At 35.4% G+C, this 19,967-nt stretch overlaps 2 protein-coding genes and 1 non-coding gene across 8 annotated transcripts in view; 2 read left to right on the top strand and 1 right to left on the bottom strand.

Annotated features, from left to right (window-relative positions):
* LOC109113276 (AT-rich interactive domain-containing protein 1B-like) overlaps positions 1–19,967 on the top strand; it is an 849,861-nt gene that overhangs the window by 290,960 nt on the left and 538,934 nt on the right. The gene's annotated exons all lie outside the window — the stretch shown is intronic.
* On the top strand, positions 10,342–10,532 carry LOC122141144. Its single transcript, XR_006157570.1, has one exon. It is a non-coding gene; the product is annotated as a U2 spliceosomal RNA (small nuclear RNA).
* On the bottom strand, positions 12,061–19,641 carry LOC109111832 (lanosterol 14-alpha demethylase). Of its 2 annotated transcripts, none has more exons than XM_019124821.2 (10): positions 19,358–19,641; positions 18,447–18,545; positions 18,189–18,365; positions 17,924–18,050; positions 16,946–17,120; positions 16,738–16,857; positions 15,509–15,704; positions 14,183–14,278; positions 13,921–14,089; positions 12,061–12,612 (listed from the first exon to the last, which is right to left on the bottom strand). In XM_019124821.2, exons 1-10 carry the CDS (start codon positions 19,514–19,516, stop codon positions 12,422–12,424), a joined length of 1,509 nt encoding a protein of 502 aa, XP_018980366.1. In that variant the 5' UTR covers positions 19,517–19,641; the 3' UTR covers positions 12,061–12,421. The 2 variants fall into 2 exon arrangements, with proteins under 2 accessions (XP_018980366.1, XP_018980367.1); XM_019124822.2 differs by having other exon boundaries at positions 18,447–18,542; positions 19,358–19,640.

Below are 19,967 nucleotides of genomic sequence, written 5' to 3'. Positions count from 1 at the left end.
TAAAGAAAGTCCTCCCACCAAAAACACCTTCCTACAAGAACTCGACAGTCTTGACGTGAGTGTGACTGTAATAATGTGACTGCACTGAGGGTTTGAAAGCATCTGCTCTCTGAGAGTGTGTGTGTGTGTGTGTGTGTGTGTGTGTGTGTGTGGTCAGTGAGTCGGAGCGTCTGGAGGGGTTTGGTCAGGGGGAGGCGCTATTATGACTTAACGAAGTATGATTTATTTCTTATGTGGCAAAAAAATGAGCTTCCATAGTTTTGCAAGCGAATGCAAAGTTTCTTGGGAAAATGAGCAATGCTTATTTGCAAAATCATTGAAATAATGTGTTGTGCGTATTTACAGTATTTACAGGTTGTATTATACTCTGTTCTGTAAGTGAGAATCCTAATGTGCTTCTGTTTTCCTGAGCTCAGGGTTTTCAGGTGTTGTGCGATCTTGGCTTGGGGTCAAAGGTCACAGAGCTGCTGCAGGACTCTTACGGAGGGCGTGGCATCCTCACCTGGGGCGTGGCACCTGTCAATCACCCAGACACGGTGAGATACTAACTTAACATCATTGTATCTTGAATGAAAACATAAATCCAGCCGTTTTTCAGCTATTTAAACTGGTTTCATGTTGCGTTAGGAACGCTCCAGATGGCCAATCACAGCTCCTTCTTCTGCCCTTTGACCCTGAGAGGCGGGTTAACGAGACGCCCCCCTCCACCCACGACCTTCCCACTGCTCAACTATGACGTAAGAAATTCAATCTGTTGTCATTAACTATAACTAAACCAAGTGACTAAAAAATATATATAAATATTTCGATTTTTGCCTTTTTTTTTTTTCAAATTTTGTTTAGTTTAACTTGTAGTCATAACATAACTAAAACTAAAACTGATGTAAAAATGATAAAAGCTATATAGCCATATTAACAAATAAAATATATAATACGCAACAAAATGACTAAAACTTTAACTAAACTCAAAATGATTTAATAAAAACTATAATAGTGTATTTGTTTGATCTGTTCATTTATTCAGTATCTGATGATCAGGTGTATTATTAACATCTTTTTAGTTGTTGATTTATTATATTTACTTCCTTATTATATTTCTGTCCTTCTAAAACAAAATAAAATTGAGAAATAAAATTAATAAAGACTGTATAGGCATATTTAAAAAGCAGTAATAATAAAAATGACAAAAACGAACAACAAAACTACTCATACTTAATATATATATATGAATAAAAACTATAATAATATATCAGTTATCCTAAAATATCACTGATCTGTTCATTTATTCATTATCTGATGATCAGGTGTATCATTAACATCTTTTTAGTTGTTGATTTATTATATTTATTTCCTTATTATATTGACTTCCTTCTAAAACTAAAACGGAAATAAGATTTATTATTTAATTTATTTGTTTGGCATATTTTTTTTAAAAATCTAATAATATGAGAAAAACACTCCTCATAATCGTTCAGACTTTAACTAAAATTAAAATGACAGCTGAAAACTATTTTTAAAAATATGAGTATAAATAAAAATGACAAAAACACACAACAAAACTACTCAGATTTAAAATTAAAATAAAAAAATTAAAAATGTGTACAAACTATAATAGTAAAATAAGACTGATCTGAATGATTTGTTCAGTATCTGTGATCTGGTGTATTTTCTGATATGTTCAGTGGGTGTTTCATGATATATTCTGGCGTGTCCCTCCATCTCTGATGATGAGAGTGTTTTATGTGAAGCCGTGGTTTACAGTGAATTTATAACAGATAAGGGGCGTTGTTAGGTTCGCATCGTGACTAAAACCCCTTTAGCTGTTATAAATTCACTGTAAACCACGGCTTCATGAGGCTTATTGCTTTTATAAAACGGTTATTTCATACACGTAGTAAGGTTTCACAGAATAAAATAGAGCAAATAAAGTGTAATGATATTAATAAAAACAGTATTCTTCCACCAAACAATGTAGTTCCTCAGAAACAGCTGTGGTTGCAACAAAGTGGTTGCCGAGCAACACACAGATGTAAACAAAGGGGTATGTTTGTAGTGTAACAGCTTCAAACGTGGCTCAGCCAATCAGAATCAAGGAGCGGAACTCTCATCAGTGTTCTCACATGTGTTGTGATGTTTGTCAGCCGGCGCGGTGGTATCTCTCCAGCTCAGTTCTGGCGCTCGCGCTCGACTGAGACTGAACAACACACTAGGGCTGTGCGATATGGACAAAAAAAACCTATCGCGATTTCTTTGATCAATTTTGCGATTTCGATTTTAATCACGATTTTGACACACACAGACATGCTTTACAGTCATAAATGCATTCAGTATGAATTTGAAACATATTTCTAAAAGAAAACCAATTAGAGCTTTATCAAAAAGTTGTAACATGTCTCTAGAACAGACATAAGTCAAAATAATCACTAAGTAAAGGTGTTACAAAATGTCTAGACCAGTGATTCTCAACCCGCAGCCCGTCACGAATTCAAATGCGGCCCACGTGCTGAACGAAAAAAAAAAAAAAAAAAGCTATAGCCTAATGTTTTTATGTACAATATTTTTGTTTTGTTTTTCATAGGCTATATTAGCCTATTTTCAGACATAAGCAGACCTACTCTAATAATTATCGCGTTTAATGAACATTTACAAGCGTGCACTTTGGCAGAATTCAATACAGATCAATACAGATATAGTCATCAACAGCCATTAGTTAAAATTGAGCATCAGAATGGATACATTTGTTTTTAAGGCAGACTTGCACTTGGACCATAGTGCGGCCCGGTGGAAAAAAAAGGTTGAGAACCACTGGTCTAGACATATGCCAAAAAAATAATAATAATTAAATAAATCCCGTGTCCAGGGATTTTATTTTTATTTTTATTTTTTGCCATGCATTGGTCATAGAGCTCATTGTAGCGGTGCCTCAGGTGTTGAAATAGATTTGTTATAGCTACATTATACAGGTTCACACGTACAGGGTTTTTCCTGGGTCAAAATTGGTCTTCGGTGGTGGCTGACCGACATGGTCATCCAAACACAGCAAAGAGTACCCTAGTACCCACATGATCCGCAAGCCCAATATTGACAATAAATTTTACATTTAAAATAAATACAAAGAAACAGTTTGTGATTTTTTTTTTCTTATCCTATTTATTCATGAAAAAACGATCACTGTCAGGCTAGATAGTAAAAGAAAACGATTACAACTTATTTTACATGTAAACATCATCGATACCAAATTATATTTGAAATGTCAAAGGTATCACAATTTATCTATTTACAAATTATGCAATTATCAGACACCGATATTACCTGTCACCCTCACTGTCATCCTTTCTTGCCCTCTTTGCAAAAAAGCTGTGATTTTTCCACGACTGGCTTTCATAGCTTTGAAAGATAAAATCCTTTTTTGATAGACCTGATAATTATTTTAGTATAATTATGTCAATTAAAAAGTAGCATTAAAAACGTAGCGTTAGCAGCTAGCTAGCAACAGCTTGCTTTGTGCTTTGATCTAGTTTCATCTCAATCCAGTCTAACTAAATGATTTTATAGGTAATTTACTACACACTGTCATAGGCCTATACATACTGGGGATTATTAAGGCTAAATTTTACTTAACACTCTTGCTAAATGGGGTAAGCACACTTACTTTCTCATTTCAGATGTGTATGTTCTTCTAAGAAGTAATTGTTAAACACCGATTCAGACACTGACGGGCAGACCAACTGCTTTAACTAGAGACCTGCGCGGGCTCCCGCAAGATTTTGGCCCGCTCCCGCAAAAAAAATGTTATTTTCTCCCGCCCGCAAACAATCAAGTTTCGTCCCGCTCCCGCCCTCAAAATCCCGCGGGTAAACGTATAAGTAGTTTTTTTTTTTTTAAATACATTGCATATTCTGCCTGCTACTCTGTTATTTTTCCACTTGCTCCCCTGTTGAATATAAATTTAAAAAAGAAAGGGAAAATAAACAAATGTTTCGTTTTATTTGCGTTTAATTAAATGGATGAACACGAACAAGGAACTTAGAATATAGAAATACAGTAAAAAAAAGAAAAAAAAGTAAGAAATGTAAATAAAAAAATATACCTATAATAATTAGGCTATATTATAGCCTAATAAATTATATAATAATAATAAACCTGGATTTATTTCATGTTCAAAGGAAAAGTAGCCTAGGGCCTAATACTGCTGTATATGTGAGTATTTTGCTGCATTTGTCACAGCTCGCAAAAGGAAGGTGCTTTCCATCGCTGTCGCATACTGCTGAACGACATTTCCAAATATCAGATTTTCCTTTGTTTTGTAGTTTTGCATGTTCCTTTCTTTAATAACTTACTAATATCTGTAGCACAGCACTAAGCGATTCACCTGAGTCATGCGGTGCAGACATTTTGCCTCTGCAGATGTGTGGTAGGCTTGGCTGTTCCGCGCCTATGAACCACGCGAGAGTTAGCTTCTGACCATGCGCCTGTAAATCGTTTTTTTTTTTTTTTTTTTTTTTTTTTTTATTTTTTTAGGATTATTTGTTTCTAGTTATTTTATTTTGTTAGATATTTCCACTTTGCGGGAGTCCCGCAAATATTTTTTTTCCCGCAACCCGCACACAATAATATCTTCCCGCCCGCATCCGCATTCACCCATCAACTACTGTCCCGCGCTGCACTCGGTTGCGCTGGGTCCCGCGGGAGTGCAGGTCTCTGGCTTTAACCATTCCTGATAATGAATCGGACTTTAGCGGACGTGTTGTGTGGGAATCCTGGCTGTTAGGACATCGCGAAAGATTTGTCAACACACACACACACACACACACACACACACACACACAAAACACTTCATAACTGGATAGATTTTTTTTATTTTATTTTTTTGCGTTTATTTAAAGTTATGTCAGCTGCATGTGCGGAATGCTTGTCACAAGTTGTAAGAGAAGATAAGGCAACTTTTTTTTTTGACTGCAATTCACACCCCAGCGGTAATTCAGCAAAAATATTCTCCGAATGCACCACGTGAAACAGCCGGCCTATTCAGTGTAAACTCATTGGCTACTGGCAATTGTAGTAGTGCATTCCCCCGCGCAAAGTTGGTATTTATTGGACCGAGACACGCATGGATTCGGTCTTCCGACCTTTAGGATCAGTTGATTTTAATGCGAGGGAGAGAGCAAAGACAGAACTGAAGACGGAGAGTGCGCGCGCGGTGGAGGGGCGCTGTGCTCGTTCTCTCCGTCACTCCGCCTGCTTCACTCACAAAACCCAATTACACATCAAATAAGGCTTTGGAGGGACAAAAAATCGTTTTGACGGCCGCCAAAAAAAATTCAATGTAAGAAAAACCCTGACGTACTCCGTTTGCAGTGCGTATTTAGTAGTCTATGTGTATGCGGTGCAGAAGCAGCAGAAATAGTTTTGGAGCGCGTTATTTTGTAACGCAGGGCAAAAGCACATTAAAATAATGCGCGAGCGCGAATCTCTCCGCTCGCACGCAGATTTCCATTGTTTTGTCACAAAACCAGACGCGCGCTCAGATACACGCTGCTCTCGCTCGGAGAGAATGCGCGCACTTAAAACGTGTCTCCTCTCGCTCAAACTCTGTCCTGTGCACTCACAACTCTCTATGCTCATGCGCTAGATATTCATTCTTTTCGCACCTTTTTATTTCTAACCTTTTCTGTTCACATCTTTTTCCGTGTGCGGTGTGAACGCTCTGATCCATTAACATGGGCTCGGAAAAAATACGCATCACAGACAGAGTGTGTGAACCTGGAGTTAGGTAGGCATGTGCCCAGTCTGTTCTGTTCTCGCGCTCCACTTAGGCGCGCTTCATTCTGATTGGATCGGGTAGCATGCTGCGGGAGGTCGGGGCGCTGAAAATCGTGCTATAAAACTATTTAGAAATCCCGCACGCTCAAATCGTGATTTTATGACGATTTCGATTAATCGCACAGCCCTACAAGGATGTGTTAAATTGTTAAGTGATCGCAAAGATTTATATTGTTAGAAAAGATTTAGATTTTGAATAATTTTTATTCATCAAAGAATCCTGAAAAAAGTATCACAGTTCCCGAAAATATATTTAAATATAAAATAATAAATCAGCATATTAGAATGATTTCTGAAGATCATGTGACACTGAAGACTGGAGTAATGATGATGGAAATTCAGCTGCGCATCACAGAAATAAATTATATTTTAAAGGATATTAAAATAGAAACCATTATTTTATATTCTAATAACATTTTTCAAAATTTTTCAGTTTTTTTCATGTATTTCTGATCAAATAAATGCAGCCTTGATGAGCAGAAGAGACTTCTTTTAAAACATTACAAGTCTCACTGATCCCAAACTTTTGAACTGTAGTGTGTTTTTATATTTAAAAAACAATGCTATAGTTATTTATTTTAATTTTAGTAATTGTAGTTTTAACGATTATCCTGTAACTATAAAAAAATGTTACTTGATTCTTAATTACATTTATACATTTCAGAAAACATATTTCTGGCACTTGCCAAGGCAACATTTCTCATTTTCGTTTTGTTAAACTCGATGTATTAAAATTAATACTAAATTTCTAAAACTGAATAGTGAATATAAATTAATTAAAATAAATAAAAATTACAAAAACGCACAAGAAAAAAAAAACGCTGACTGTAACTAAAATTAAAATGGAAACCAAAAATATCAATAAAAACTACATTTGTATATCAATGGTATTAAAATAACAATGATCTGCATTTTTAAAAGCTTATTAGTCTTTGATTTATTATTTACTTCCTACTGAAAATATATATTTTTAATGTTATTTAGTTTTAGTTTTTCATCTTATTTTCATATATATATGTGTGTGTGTGTGTGTGTGTGTGTGTGTGTGTGTGTATGTATATATATATATATATAATATATAGGCTATATATATATATATATACATATACATATATAATTTTTTTTTTAAGTTAACAAAACTGTTAGTTTTAGTTTTTGTTAACAACAATAACGCTGATTCCACTGGATTCTGAGTCCAGAAGTTTAATGTACAGCTTTGTTTAAAGGAAATCTAAAGGTCTGTTCACACCGAGGACCATAATGTTCAAGTTTTGTGTATAGTTTTTATTAAATAAAATCCCCCAGTTATGTCTGTTTTTTCCACACCATGGGAATCACAGGGCCTTGCTTTAGCGTCTAACTCACTGTATGACTTCAAGCATCTGTGTTTTGCAGGTTGTTTCAGCGTATGGCTCTGTCCCGTTTCCCATGATGCACGGCGGCTGTCTGCCTGACGCTCTGGACGCGTTTGCTGATGTTTTGCCCTGGAGACCCGTATCAGCGTGTCCTGAGACCGGAGACGGCGCTGTTTCAGCCAGACAGTGACTCTCAGAGGTTTAGATGCACAGAGTTTAGTCAGGTTCGAAGCTTGAGTGTGTGCTTGTCCTCTTGTTGAAGAGCACTAGTTATTGTGTTATTGACTAATACACATAATTATGCAATTGTAGAAACTTAATTTTCTGTAAAGTTGCTTTGTAATGATTTGTATCGTAAAAAGCGCTATACAAATAAACTTGAATTGAATTGAATTGAATTGAACATAAAGATTAATTTTAAAAAATCATACATATTATTGGATGGTTTGTTTAATTTTGCATGATTTAGGTTAATTAATATGGTGTGTTTGGATTTTTAATATTAGTATGCATTCAGAAAATTAACACCATTTTTGCTGCCTTTACAATTTTGGAACTGAATTAGAATTTAAAATGCAATTAAAATTCATTTTGTAACACTTTACTCGGATGTCCACCAGGGTTATTATTGTTAACTAAAACTACTAAAAACATTTATGTTAACTGAAATAAATCAAATAAAATATAAACATTAGATGAAAAACTTAAACCTATTTTAATTAGTTGTTTAAATAAGAAAACATTTAATTTTTTGTTTAATTTAGTTTAAGTAAAAATTACTAATTGGAAGTAAATAAAAATTAAAAGTGGAATAAAAATAAATTAAACATAAATATCAATATTAACACTAATAATGCTCATAGAAAATGTAATTGAAATAAATTACATCTCAATAATAATATGAAAATACTAATAATGTGCATAAAATATGATTGATAAAATTAATTAAACTTAAATATTAATGATAAAAAAACAATAATGCGCACAAAAATGTGATGAATAAAAGTGAAATATGTTTAAATTAAAACCAAATAGTAATTGTAAAAAAACTAATAATGCACAAAAATGTATAAATTAAAGTATAATAAAAATAAATTAATCAAAATAGTAACATTTAAAAAAAAAACGAATTATGGCAATAACAAGATATGATTTATAAAACTGAATAAATTAATGAAGCATTTATAACTGAAATCAAATAAACCTAAACAGCAATATAAAACACTAATATTGCACATAAAAATGTGATGGATAAAACTGGAATAAATTAATAAAAAGCAATATAAAAAAAACTAATAATGAACATAGAAATGTGACAGATAAATGTAAACAATAAATAAATAAAATGATTAAAATACTAAAAATGACTAAAAATATAAATATAAAACCTAAATCAGAATGTTAATAAAAACTATAATAGATCAGAATGTTAATAATATCTATAATATATATATATATATCTAACTAATATATAATAATAGTAAAATAACACTGATGTCTACTGTGAATATTGTTGGTCTAATATTATCCAAGCGCTCCGGAGAGGATGTTCTGACCGCATACATCAGGTCACATTACCCATCATCACCACTGTGAGACACAAACACACAGACACACACACACACACACACACAGACAGACAGCATGATGTCTCAGAGCCGGAAGATCAGTGCAGTGATGTAACACTGTGTGTGTGTGTGTGTGTGTGTGTGTGTGTGTGTGTGTGTGTGTGTGTGTGTGTGTGTCTGTGTGTGTGTCTGTGTCTGTGTCTGTGTGTGTGTGTGTGTGCGCAGGGTGGTTCAGCTGCTGCCCGGCGCCAGTAAACTCACACCTCCGTTCCCACAGATCTTCAGTCCATCTCTGAGTCCGCAGGGTTTCCTCCAGAGCTCTGTTAACTCCAGTGAAGCCGCTCTATAACCCTCAGCAGAGTTCAAGCTCGTGATTCACTGCTATTCTTCTGTTTACAGTAATGTGTGTTTATAGCACTGAATGTCTTAAGATGATAGAGGAGCTCTTAAACAGGACTGTAAGACTTCTGGATGCATTATGGATGTTATATGAATAGTGCACTTTACAATATTAGCACAGGTTTGAAACAGCGTTTACAACAACCAAACAAACTTCCTGGACTTCCAGAAAGAGTCCGGGTTGAATACTTCACTGCAGCTCCAGCTACACAATTTGTAGCTTAATATTGATGAGCACAGAAAATAATTTAATTCCCTCTATTTTTTTTTTTTTTAGGCAAACATTGTATATAATTTACAGAATATATATTTTTGTCTGTGTGTAGTTTTAATATTTTTTAATTAAATTATAAATTATATTTTATAATATTATATTTTATTAAAATGCTTTTGATGTTAAAATAAGTTTTTCATTTAATATTTATATTAGATTTTATATTAATATACAATATGATAAATAATATATTTGTTTCATTTTATTTTATTTCAGCTTTATTTCAATTAACAAAACTGTTTTAACAGTATTAGCATTTTGAACTGTTTACTAACGCTGATAATTGATTTCAGGTGTGTTTTATTTTGGAGCTCTCCCCCATTCTTGGATTGCTGCAGTAATGAAGGGTATTTTTTATTTTTGTTTGTTTGTTGTTGTATTTTGCAGGTGATTTGAGTATTTTGATATGTTCACAGTATTAATATTGATCTGTAGGTTTGTGGATGGTAAGTCTTTTGTTTAATGGCGCTGTTGTTGTTCGTCCAGTACCGCATTTAACCACACGAGGCGCTTCAAGCGAATGAAAGCGTGTGAAAAGCGTAATTTTTTTCATTGCTATTTTATCTGTCTGCTGTCTGAACTCGAGTAGAAAGACTTCAGTGTCTTATTTTATGATTAACAGAAACTGTCAAGAGAGTTAAACCCGTTTTATGGTCCGCTAACTCCGTCCTCGTGTTTGATTGGACGAGGGGAACGCAGCGTACCGGAAGTAGAAGAATCCGCGTGTCTTGAGGAGGTTTTCAGCTCGTCGTGAGTGTTCCTGTGAGTGTCTGTGAGTTAGTGTTTGTAGTGTGCAGTGTTTTGAGTGTGTGTGAGTTGGTGTTTGTAGTGTGGAGTGTTTTTCAGGCGCTCGGTCGCGTCTCACCGTCTCTCAGACGTGTAGCGCGCTGAATGACTCCATCAGCGCTGACAGTTTGTAGTTATCGCTTCTCGGCCTTTTGGCTAAGATCAAGTGTAGTATCTGTTCTTATCAGTTTAATATCTGATACGTCCCCTATCCGGGGACCATATATTAAATTGATTTTTGGATACTGGAGATGGAATAGGGGCTTGCTCCGTCCACTCCACGCATCGACCCGGTATTGCAGTACTTCCGGGAACGGTGTATCCCCATCCGGGGAATTATAAAAGTTAAAAGTAGATCAGTTTTTAGTATGTTTCGATAATAGTATATGTTAGGTAGTTTAAGTGTTATGTAGAGTTATATCAGGCTCAGTTTATAATAAAAATGGTTGTGTCTATGGGGTAGCTAGAGAAGCTTAACCATACTGTTTACAGAATCTGAAATAAATGAGGTTTTTATAATTGTATTTTGTCTTTACGTAAGAAGCAAGTGGATACAATTTATGAATATTACATTGATATTTTATTCTTTTCGCGAGGAGTAATTTATTCAAATAAATAAATAGACGTGAAAAGGAAGGTTTGTAAACAAAAAAAATAAAACTTTTTTTAATGTAGTTTTTATGTATCAGGTTATTTTTAGCTAAACTTTGTTCAGAGATGATTCTGAGCTATGTTATGAGAGATGTAACAGGATGATCTGATGCACTACTGTACTTATACAATATGTGTGTAAAATGTCCATAAATTGGTATTCCCATTCTATACAATGTATCCAAACACTACATCTAATTTGCATATCCATGTATTCTTATGACAAACCGTAATGAAAAAGGAAGTGTAATAATGGGAGTAATAACTTGGCGACATTTTCATAAGAATAACTCATATTTCATTGATCTATGATTTATTGTTGTGTTTCCCCAAAATGGCTGATAACAGATTTTTTTATTTAAGAAGATGTTTTTCATTTTTAAGAGTTTTTTTTTTTTTTTCTTTTTATTTCATATTTCTACGTATATTCAAAACTTGAATATGAAAAACTCCAAAACACTGAAAATTGTTGTGATCTTTGACTTGTTTTTTTGTTTTTTTATGTTAACTTGTATGTTTATGTTACTTGTTCTCTCTTGTAAAAGAGATTTTAATCTGAATGAGTTTTTTAATCTGGTTAAATAAAGAAATTAAATGAACCATAATCCATAATAACACTTCCTCCAGTGAAAAAGTGCATCTCCTGTTGTCTCTCGCATCAAAATCCAGACACATATTTGTTTAGAGCTGTTTTAAACGCTGCTTGATCTGTGCAGATTTCTCTCCTGATTCACACCAGAACAGTTTTTCACTGGAGGAAGTGTTATTATGGATTATAGATTATAGATTATAGAGTTAAAAACCTCTTAATGCTGGATGTGTTTCATCTTTTGTCTTCTCCAGATGTTCACTGATGGACTGGAGTGCTGTGGATTACTTGTGGATTATTGTGATGTTTTTATCAGCTGTTTGGACTCTCGTTCTGACGGCACCCATTCACTGCAGAGCATCCATTGCTGAGACACTGATGCAGTGCTACATTTTGTTTCCAAACCTGATGAAGAAACAAACTCATCCTGATCTCAGATGAACTGAGCGTGAACTACTGCTTTAAGACTTCAGGTACATTAAATTATAATTATCCTGATTTCTAAATTAAGAACTAAAATGTGCATGTGTTATATAATTATGTATATTACATGCTTAAACAAGTGTGGTATATTTGTTGTGAAGCTGAAACTGCTGTCCAGTGACCAAAACAGCATAAAACATCATTCTGCCGCTTCTATACGACATGATTTTAATGTTAAACACTTTTCATACATTACAGTTATTTTCTGGAAAAAAGAAAAAAAGAAAAATAAATCAGACTGTTCAATCATATAAAAGTATTTTCATGCTTTGCTGCAAGGATGATTTTGACTCTTGGATTGGGGTTTGTTGGTAATCTGAGCACTGCAGGTCACTTTGGGTCAAATAAAAGTCTTTTAAATAACAAACGCACACAGAATGGTCTCACATTATATACATCAGACCCATGAAGCTGATGCATGTTAACAACCTCAACACTGGTGCTTCTGTAGAGGCACTTAAGAGCTGCTACAACGCTAATCGAGCGCGTCCCATCACTGCTGCGGCTGCGTCTTCCTCCGAGTGTATCTGATGATGGGGTTGTGTGGCGTGTGGATCATAGTGGTGTAGTTCACCGCGGGAAAGTGTCCTTCGACCAGCTCGAAGTCGTACAGCCTCAGCAGAGTCGACCAGATGGTTTTAATCTGAACGTAGGCAAAGTTTTCTCCAATGCAGCGGTGACGGCCTGCCAGAGATCAACCCATGAAGACCAGACACATTATTGCAGTGACTTTAAACAACATGTTTGTGTTCAACAGTGTTATAAATGTGTTTGTGTTATCTACACACTGACTTGATAACCTCAACCTGCTTAAGTGGATTTGGAGACAGAACTGGAATATTTACATGATGCTTTTATTCAAAGTGTCTTTAATTGCATTGCATATAGTTCTCGCGTTCTCTGGGAATCGAACCCATGACCTTGGTGTTGCTGGCACCATGGTCTCCTGTATTTAAAGTTATGGACTGGAAAGAAGGTAGTTAAGATGCCACAGTTTTAGATGACACTGAAATTTCACAAATCTAGATGCCAATTTCGACATCAGCGCGAACACTGAATAATGCAAGTATGAAGTTCCCAAGTTTACAGTCAGAATTAAAATTAGAACAAAAACAATTACAAGCGACAGGACACACAAGAATTAAAATATGGTGGGATTATCTAAGAGAAGTCAAAAATAAAATGCTGAATTAACTATACACTAATTATTATTATTATTAAAGCTACTTAAGTTATTCAGTCAAGAGCAGCAAGCGGTTTTGTTCTTTTATTTTTTTTTAAGTTGCTTTGGATAAAAGCATCTTCTAAATTCATTAATCTAACATTAATCTTTTCTTTATGCTTTAATTTAGATGTAACTTTTCACTTTTGTTGTCTTATTCATGCTTTTCAAAACATTGAGAGAAAACGTGCCGAGATCGTCCTTATGATGCTATTTCTACTTTAATGTTTTAATTACACTAGTGTCTAGAATATTAAAAATAACCGTTCAAATTATGTTATATTATGGGTGAAAATAAAGTTAGTTAATTCTAATGATGACAAGAATACTGGACATTTCAACGTTCTTATGATTTCTGGATAAAAATAAAATTAGTACATTTTAGTCACCTTGAAATTACATTAATCACTGGACATTGGAATATTAGAAATAAACATTAAAATAACATTATATTTTAAGTAAAAATTAACATGGTAGAATGTTCCAGAAACGTTTTGTAACATTTAAATAACATTGTGACAACAACCAGAAATGTTTCAGCATTTTAGAAACATTTCAAATCAATGTTGCCACAAGGTTTTTATAACTTAGTGTTTATCAGATGCCCATTTTCCACAATTGATATGATTCTTTAGGACGCTCAGGGGGTGGAGCTAAGGTGCCAGTCTAACTGTCAATCAAACAATCATGGGAAGGGCCTGTTTTCAAGATTGGCTCTATTTGAGAAAGGGGTAAAGATGGAAAGTCCTGTTCTCTCTGATCAGACTCACCTGCTCCGAAAGGGATGTAAGCAAACTTCTCTCCGGCGGCAGGGTTGTCCAGCAGGTATCGCTCGGGGTTGAAGTCCATCCGCTCTGCCCAGGTGTCCCGCAGACGGTGGTTGACCGTCGGAGACACACACACCTGGTGTCCCGGGGGGATGGTGTATTCACCCACTTTCTGTTGAGCAAACACAGAGACGCTGGACGGTCCGAAGTATTCTTGACTTTAATATCAGTATCGCAGCCAGCTTTCCTTTAGACTCTTCCGTACCTGAGGCGTCTTGGCCATCCTCATCATGGTCATTATTGGAGGTCGTAGCCGGAGCGTCTCCTTCAGACAGCGATCCAGCAAACTCAAGTCTTTAAGCTGCGACACACGCCAAAACACTTCTTTAGTGTCTCAATCAATGATGTGACATTCAGACACACAGCTACCTGAATAACATGTTTCTAAATTCTGAATGAACAATAAAAAGAGTTTTCCTTTCCATTCTTCTATTTGGTTTAACATGGTGCTAGCAACACGGAGGGTTCGATGCTCAGGGAATGTATGAACTGATCAAATATAAAAAACCTTAAATGCAATATATGGCAATTTGGATAAAATCATATGCCATGAAATACATGAAAGAAAGTTCAGATGTGTTCTGAAAAGTGAATGACATTTATTAAATAAATATTTATAACATTAAAACCAAAGTTTTAATTTATTTTTTCAATAAAGCATTTTAAATGTTAAATTGTATTTTTAGCATCATTAATATACTATTATAGCTTATTATTTTGAATTAGTTTTTATATTTTAATTTTAACGTTTTAGTAATTTTGTTATTTTTATTTTAGTTTTAGCACTTCAAATTAAATTAAACAAAAAATGTGCAATGTTCTCTTTGGCAGCTAATGAAATTAAATTAGTTTAATTTTATTTCAGTTAATGATTTTTTTTTTTTAATAAGTTTGTTTTTTATATTTTTTTATTTTAGTTCTATTTAAATGTTTTTTTTTAGTTTTATTTTTTTTATGATTTTGACTATTTTTTTTCTTTTAAGTTTGGATGCACAGCAGTTTTGAAGCTGCGTAATTAGTGCAAAATGCTGGAGTTCACTGGACATTTGTGTCCCTGGAGCACAAAAGCAGTCTTAAGTCTCTGGGGTAAATTTGTAGCAATAGCCAAAAATACATTGTATGGGTCAAAATTATAGATTTTTCTTTTATGCCAAAAATCATGAAGATATTAAGTAAAGATCATGTTCCATGAAGATATTTTGTAAATTTCCTACCATAAATATGTAAAAACTTAATTTTTGATTAGTAATATGCATTGCTAAGAACTTCATTTGAACAACTTTAAAGATGATTTTCTCAATATTTAGATTTTTTTGCACCCTCAGATTCCAGATTTTCAAATAGTTGTATCTCAGACAAATATTATCCTCCTAACAAACCACACATCAATGGAGAGATTACCATTGGAAAGGTCACATTTTGTCTTGACGACTGTCACAGAGAACGACTTCCACACTGAAGTCTAGTTGCTAGTTTTAGTGGTTTGCTGATGTAACTAAGAGCACTAAAGGAGCTGATGGTGAAGAGTCACCTGGTCGTAATGCAGCGGAGGCAGATCTTCTCCACACACACGTTTCTGTTCGCTGTAGCAGCGCTCCTGCAGCGCTCTGTCCCGCGCCAGGAAGAAGCCCATCCACGCGCTGGTGGTGGAGGACGTGTGCTGTCCCGCTAACAGCAGGCCGATCAGCATCCCGGCGATCTCGTCATCATTCAGAGGACGGCCGTCTCTGCAGAACACACAAATACGAGGTGTTTACACACTCATCCACGCACTGAAAAAAACATATTCTCCATACTTGAAATCTCAGTATGTTATAATTTGCTTTTGTATAGAGATCCAGCACGTGATGGCAGTGTCTTCATCGATGTTCAGTACTGTTTATAATTTTAGGATGAACCTGAAAAAAGCTAAAAAAAAAAATTTAAAAAAAACATTAAAAAAAAAAAAGGCAGAGTGTGTTTGTGCACGTATACAACATGGAATTTTGTGTTTTTGTATTAAAAATATAAATAATAATTGCATTATAATTTATAATTATGTATAATTACAATTATATTAACGTTACAAAACAATTGTAATATTATAAATGATAATATATAAAATATTTTTTAATTATAATAAATTATTATAATATAAAAATAAATTATATTATTTAAACAAATATAATTATCATATAAACACGTGTTTGTGCATGTGTTGCAAGAATGAAAATAGTCATGTTACAAATTAAATATTTATATTTTTATGAATAATAGAATTTTATATTAAAACTAAATAATAATTGTATAATTTATATTGTAAAACAATTATAATATGATTTACTATTATATTTGATCAATTATTTTCCATTTTTCAGTTATAGGAATTTATTCCAAATATTAAAATCAAATGATTTTTTACATATATAAACATTAATTAAAATAATAATATTTTATGAATACAAGTATTTATGTTAAAAAAATAGATGTTTTATTTATTCTATGAAATATAATTATATTAGAAATGATACAAATTTAATATATTTTAAAATTATTATTTTAAAATGTAAATTATGATTTTTATAATAAATTATATTATGTACTTGAATAAAATCATATATAATGTGTAGTGTATAATAAAAACATATCATGATTTTATATTATAATTTTTTTTAACCAGTATGAAATGTATAATTAATTAAAAAAAACAGATCCAGACCCAGCTCTGTAAAGTTTATATAGAGTTTTAAAATGATCCAGTTTTGTGTGATGGTAACGTACTTGTACGTGGCGTCTATGAGCGTTTGCAGGATGTCGTCGTTTTTCTCTGTGGCTTCTCTTCGCTTCTTGATGACGTTATAAAAGATTTTCTTGATCTCTAAGTGTGCGCGATCCCTCCGTCTGAAAGAACAAAGCACAGAAACACAACAGTGTGGCACATCCGAACTCTTCTTCTTCCTGTAGGTTCGGTGTGATGATGCTGCGGTACCTGAAGCTGGGCAGCGGCAGCCATCCGGGCAGCAGCCAGGCCGCGTGAGTGAAGCCTCCGTCCAGATCGGCGTAGAGCTGCGCCACTCTCTCGTCCAGCATACCGCGGACCTCAGAGCCGTGCAGACAGCGGCTGGCCGTCAGGATGATCAGCTCGGACAACGCCTCGAACAGATCTGACGAGAGAGAACACTGCTCACATGAAGAGAAAATACTTCTATTCCTGTTCAGCTGAAAATGTAAAATGTGCTGTAAATGCACACACACTCAGTTCATCAGTGTCTCAGCAATGGATGCTCTGCAGTGAATGGGTGCCGTCAGAATGAGAGTCCAAACAGCTGATAAAAACATCACAATAATCCACAGCACTCCAGTCCATCAGTGAACATCTGGAGAAGACAAAAGATGAAACAAATCCAGCATTAAGATGTTTTTAACTCAAATACATAGAGTCTATAATCCATAATAACACTTCCTCCAGTGAAAAAGTGTTCTGGTGTGAATCAGGAGAGAAATCTGCACAGATCAAGCAGCGTTTAAACAGCTCTAAACTAATATGTGTCTGGATTTTGATGTGAGAGACAACAGCAGATGTACTTTTTCACTGGAGGAAGTGTTATTATGGATTATAGACTCTATGTATTTGAGTTAAAAACGTCTTAATGCTGGATTTGTTTCATCTTTTGTCTTCTCCAGATGTTCACTGATGGACTGGAGTGCTGTGGATTACTTGTGGATTATTGTGATGTTTTTATCAGCTGTTTGGACTCTCATTCTGACGGCACCCATTCACTGCAGAGACACTGATGCAGTGCTGCATTTCTCCAAATCTTCTCGGATGTTCTTAAGGTGAGAAATTTCAGCAGGTTTTCATTTTTGGCTGAACTAGTGCTTTAATACGTGTTTGGGGTCTTATTGTGAGCGATTCATCAGTGCATGTTATTCTACTGATGGATGCAGAATAAATCCGTCTCCTTACTCCTCTCTCCACGGTCTCCCCATCGTTTGAAATAGTCTTTAGTTTCCTCTTCGATTATTTCAACGTGTCGCTTGAACTGTGCGATGTTCAGCCCCGTCTTCAGCATCTTCTTCTGCTCCAGAAACAACTGATGAACAGACACAGATCAAATCAACACTGAATGCAAGCTGTGTGGGGTCAAAAAGACATCTGGCGTGACTTCCACGCTCTGCAATCCAAATGTAAAGTTCTCTGTTACATCTCCAGCAGAAGTGTGTGATCTTACAGGATTGGGCACGTCGTACGCGACTCCCTTTCCGAACACAGGAGTGGTGAGGCGCGCATAAACGTCCTCTGCGTTCAGATCCTCGTTCTTGCTGTTGAACATGAGTGCGGCCGCGTCGCTGCCCAGCAGATACGTGAAGGTTTTCCCAACCATCGTGAAGCTGACCACGGGTCCGTACTACGAGACAACGACATCAACACTGACATGAGCTCGGATCGGACGCCTGTTAGCCCAAACCTGCGTCTGAACGACTCTCACCTTCTCGTAGGCCTGCTCCAGAAACTCAATGGGACTCCTGCCGAACGCCACGGCGTGCCCGAGGAAAGGAATACTGGACGGGATACGAGGAGGATACTTCTGAGGAAACCAGAGGAAATTCATGTTTAGAAGTGACGATCATAGAGCAACAGATACAGCGATGCATATATGAAACGAGGGATGGACAGAAAGAATGACACACAGATTGAAAGATAGACAGAATCATACATACTCAGCTAACAGAGAACGTTCTGTTGTGACCAAACCTTCTTCCAGTTGTTCAGTTATCTGGTCTCAAAACGTTAGCATAAAAACTATCATTCATGATTTATTTATTTTTTATGTTTTAGTCGGACGCTCTTAAAAAAAAATAAATGAAAAAACATTAAAGAGTGTCCAACTAAAAAAAAAAAAAAAAAAAAATGTTTTAGTTGGACACTCTTAAAAAAAATTGTTTTAGTTGGAGGCTCTTTAATTATTTTTTCCCCCTACGTTCAGAGAACATTCAAAAGTAGCATTCCCACAATGTTTACAAAATGATCAAACGGAACGTTCCATTAACGTTCAAATGTAACATTTTAAATAATTAAAAAAAAAAAAAAACGGATGTTTTGTATCCTCAGAGAACATTCCGAAATTATGTTTTCTGATGTCACTGGAAACATTAGAAAAATGTTATTAGAATATATTTTTCTTAGATAGATAGATAGATAGATAGATAGATAGATAGATAGATAGATAGATAGATAGATAGATAGATGACATTGATTTCTATTAACTTTAATTCCCCATCACACACTAGCCAGCGCTCTTACTACAGTGCCACTGATCTCAGCATGATAATAACTCATGCATGCAGATTTAATGATTTTCAAGCAGGTGATGATCTTCAGGTGATCTGGTGCACTCACTGTATCTCCCGCGTGCTGCTGCTGCTGCTGTCTGAACAGGAGTTTGCTCAGGTATCCCAGAGTGAGTGTGAACACCGAAGCGCAGAGCAGCACGGAGCTCAGACTCATCTTCTGCACGGTGTTCTCCAGCAGCTGACCGCTTACCTCCAGGATCGTCATATCTCTTATTATTCACTCCGCAGCACAGGCCAGGAAACCAGATGGTTTAATAAAGCCTGAAGAGCTTATTAAGATGTTCTAGACCGCTGATGTCCGACTGGCATCTCTCTGATATTCTTATACACTTTAATACCTGCCCGACTCCGCTCAGCCTAGGCCCCGCCCCCGCCTGATGTGAGCAGGCCGCTCATTGGTCGTCTGGGTGTGTCCATCAAGTAAGTCCATGCTCCGCGTCCGGCGTCTTGCGCGCTGATTGGCGGAAGCTGTCTGAACTGATGTCTTTCTATATGACGTCACCTGCGTCGCTTATGATCCAGTTTCGCATCGAACTACTCAAGAACGCGTGCGTTACATATCGATTACATATCGAATCGGTTCTCTGAGTTGGAAACATTACAGATGCGTTTATCGCTGCAGTTAAATGCATATACAGCAAAACTGAGGTCAAGCA

Source organism: Cyprinus carpio, chromosome B20 (assembly GCF_018340385.1).
Source record: "Cyprinus carpio isolate SPL01 chromosome B20, ASM1834038v1, whole genome shotgun sequence".
Lineage (NCBI taxonomy): Eukaryota > Metazoa > Chordata > Actinopteri > Cypriniformes > Cyprinidae > Cyprinus > Cyprinus carpio.
The sequence above is the reverse complement of the archived record's forward strand: the minus strand, read 5'-3'. Positions and strand labels throughout refer to the sequence as shown.

What these genes read in the sequence shown, in the direction of transcription:
- LOC109111832 (XM_019124821.2), bottom strand. Translation starts at nt 19,516, where the DNA reads ATGACGATCCTGGAGGTAAGCGGTCAGCTGCTGGAGAACACCGTGCAG. An exon ending in AGCAGCACGCGGGAGATACA is followed by an intron (nt 18,546 to 19,357) that starts GTGAGTGCACCA and finishes TGGTTTCCTCAG; the next exon opens with AAGTATCCTCCTCGTATCCC. An exon ending in TTACATCCCTTTCGGAGCAG is followed by an intron (nt 12,613 to 13,920) that starts GTGAGTCTGATC and finishes GATCTCTGGCAG; the next exon opens with GCCGTCACCGCTGCATTGGA.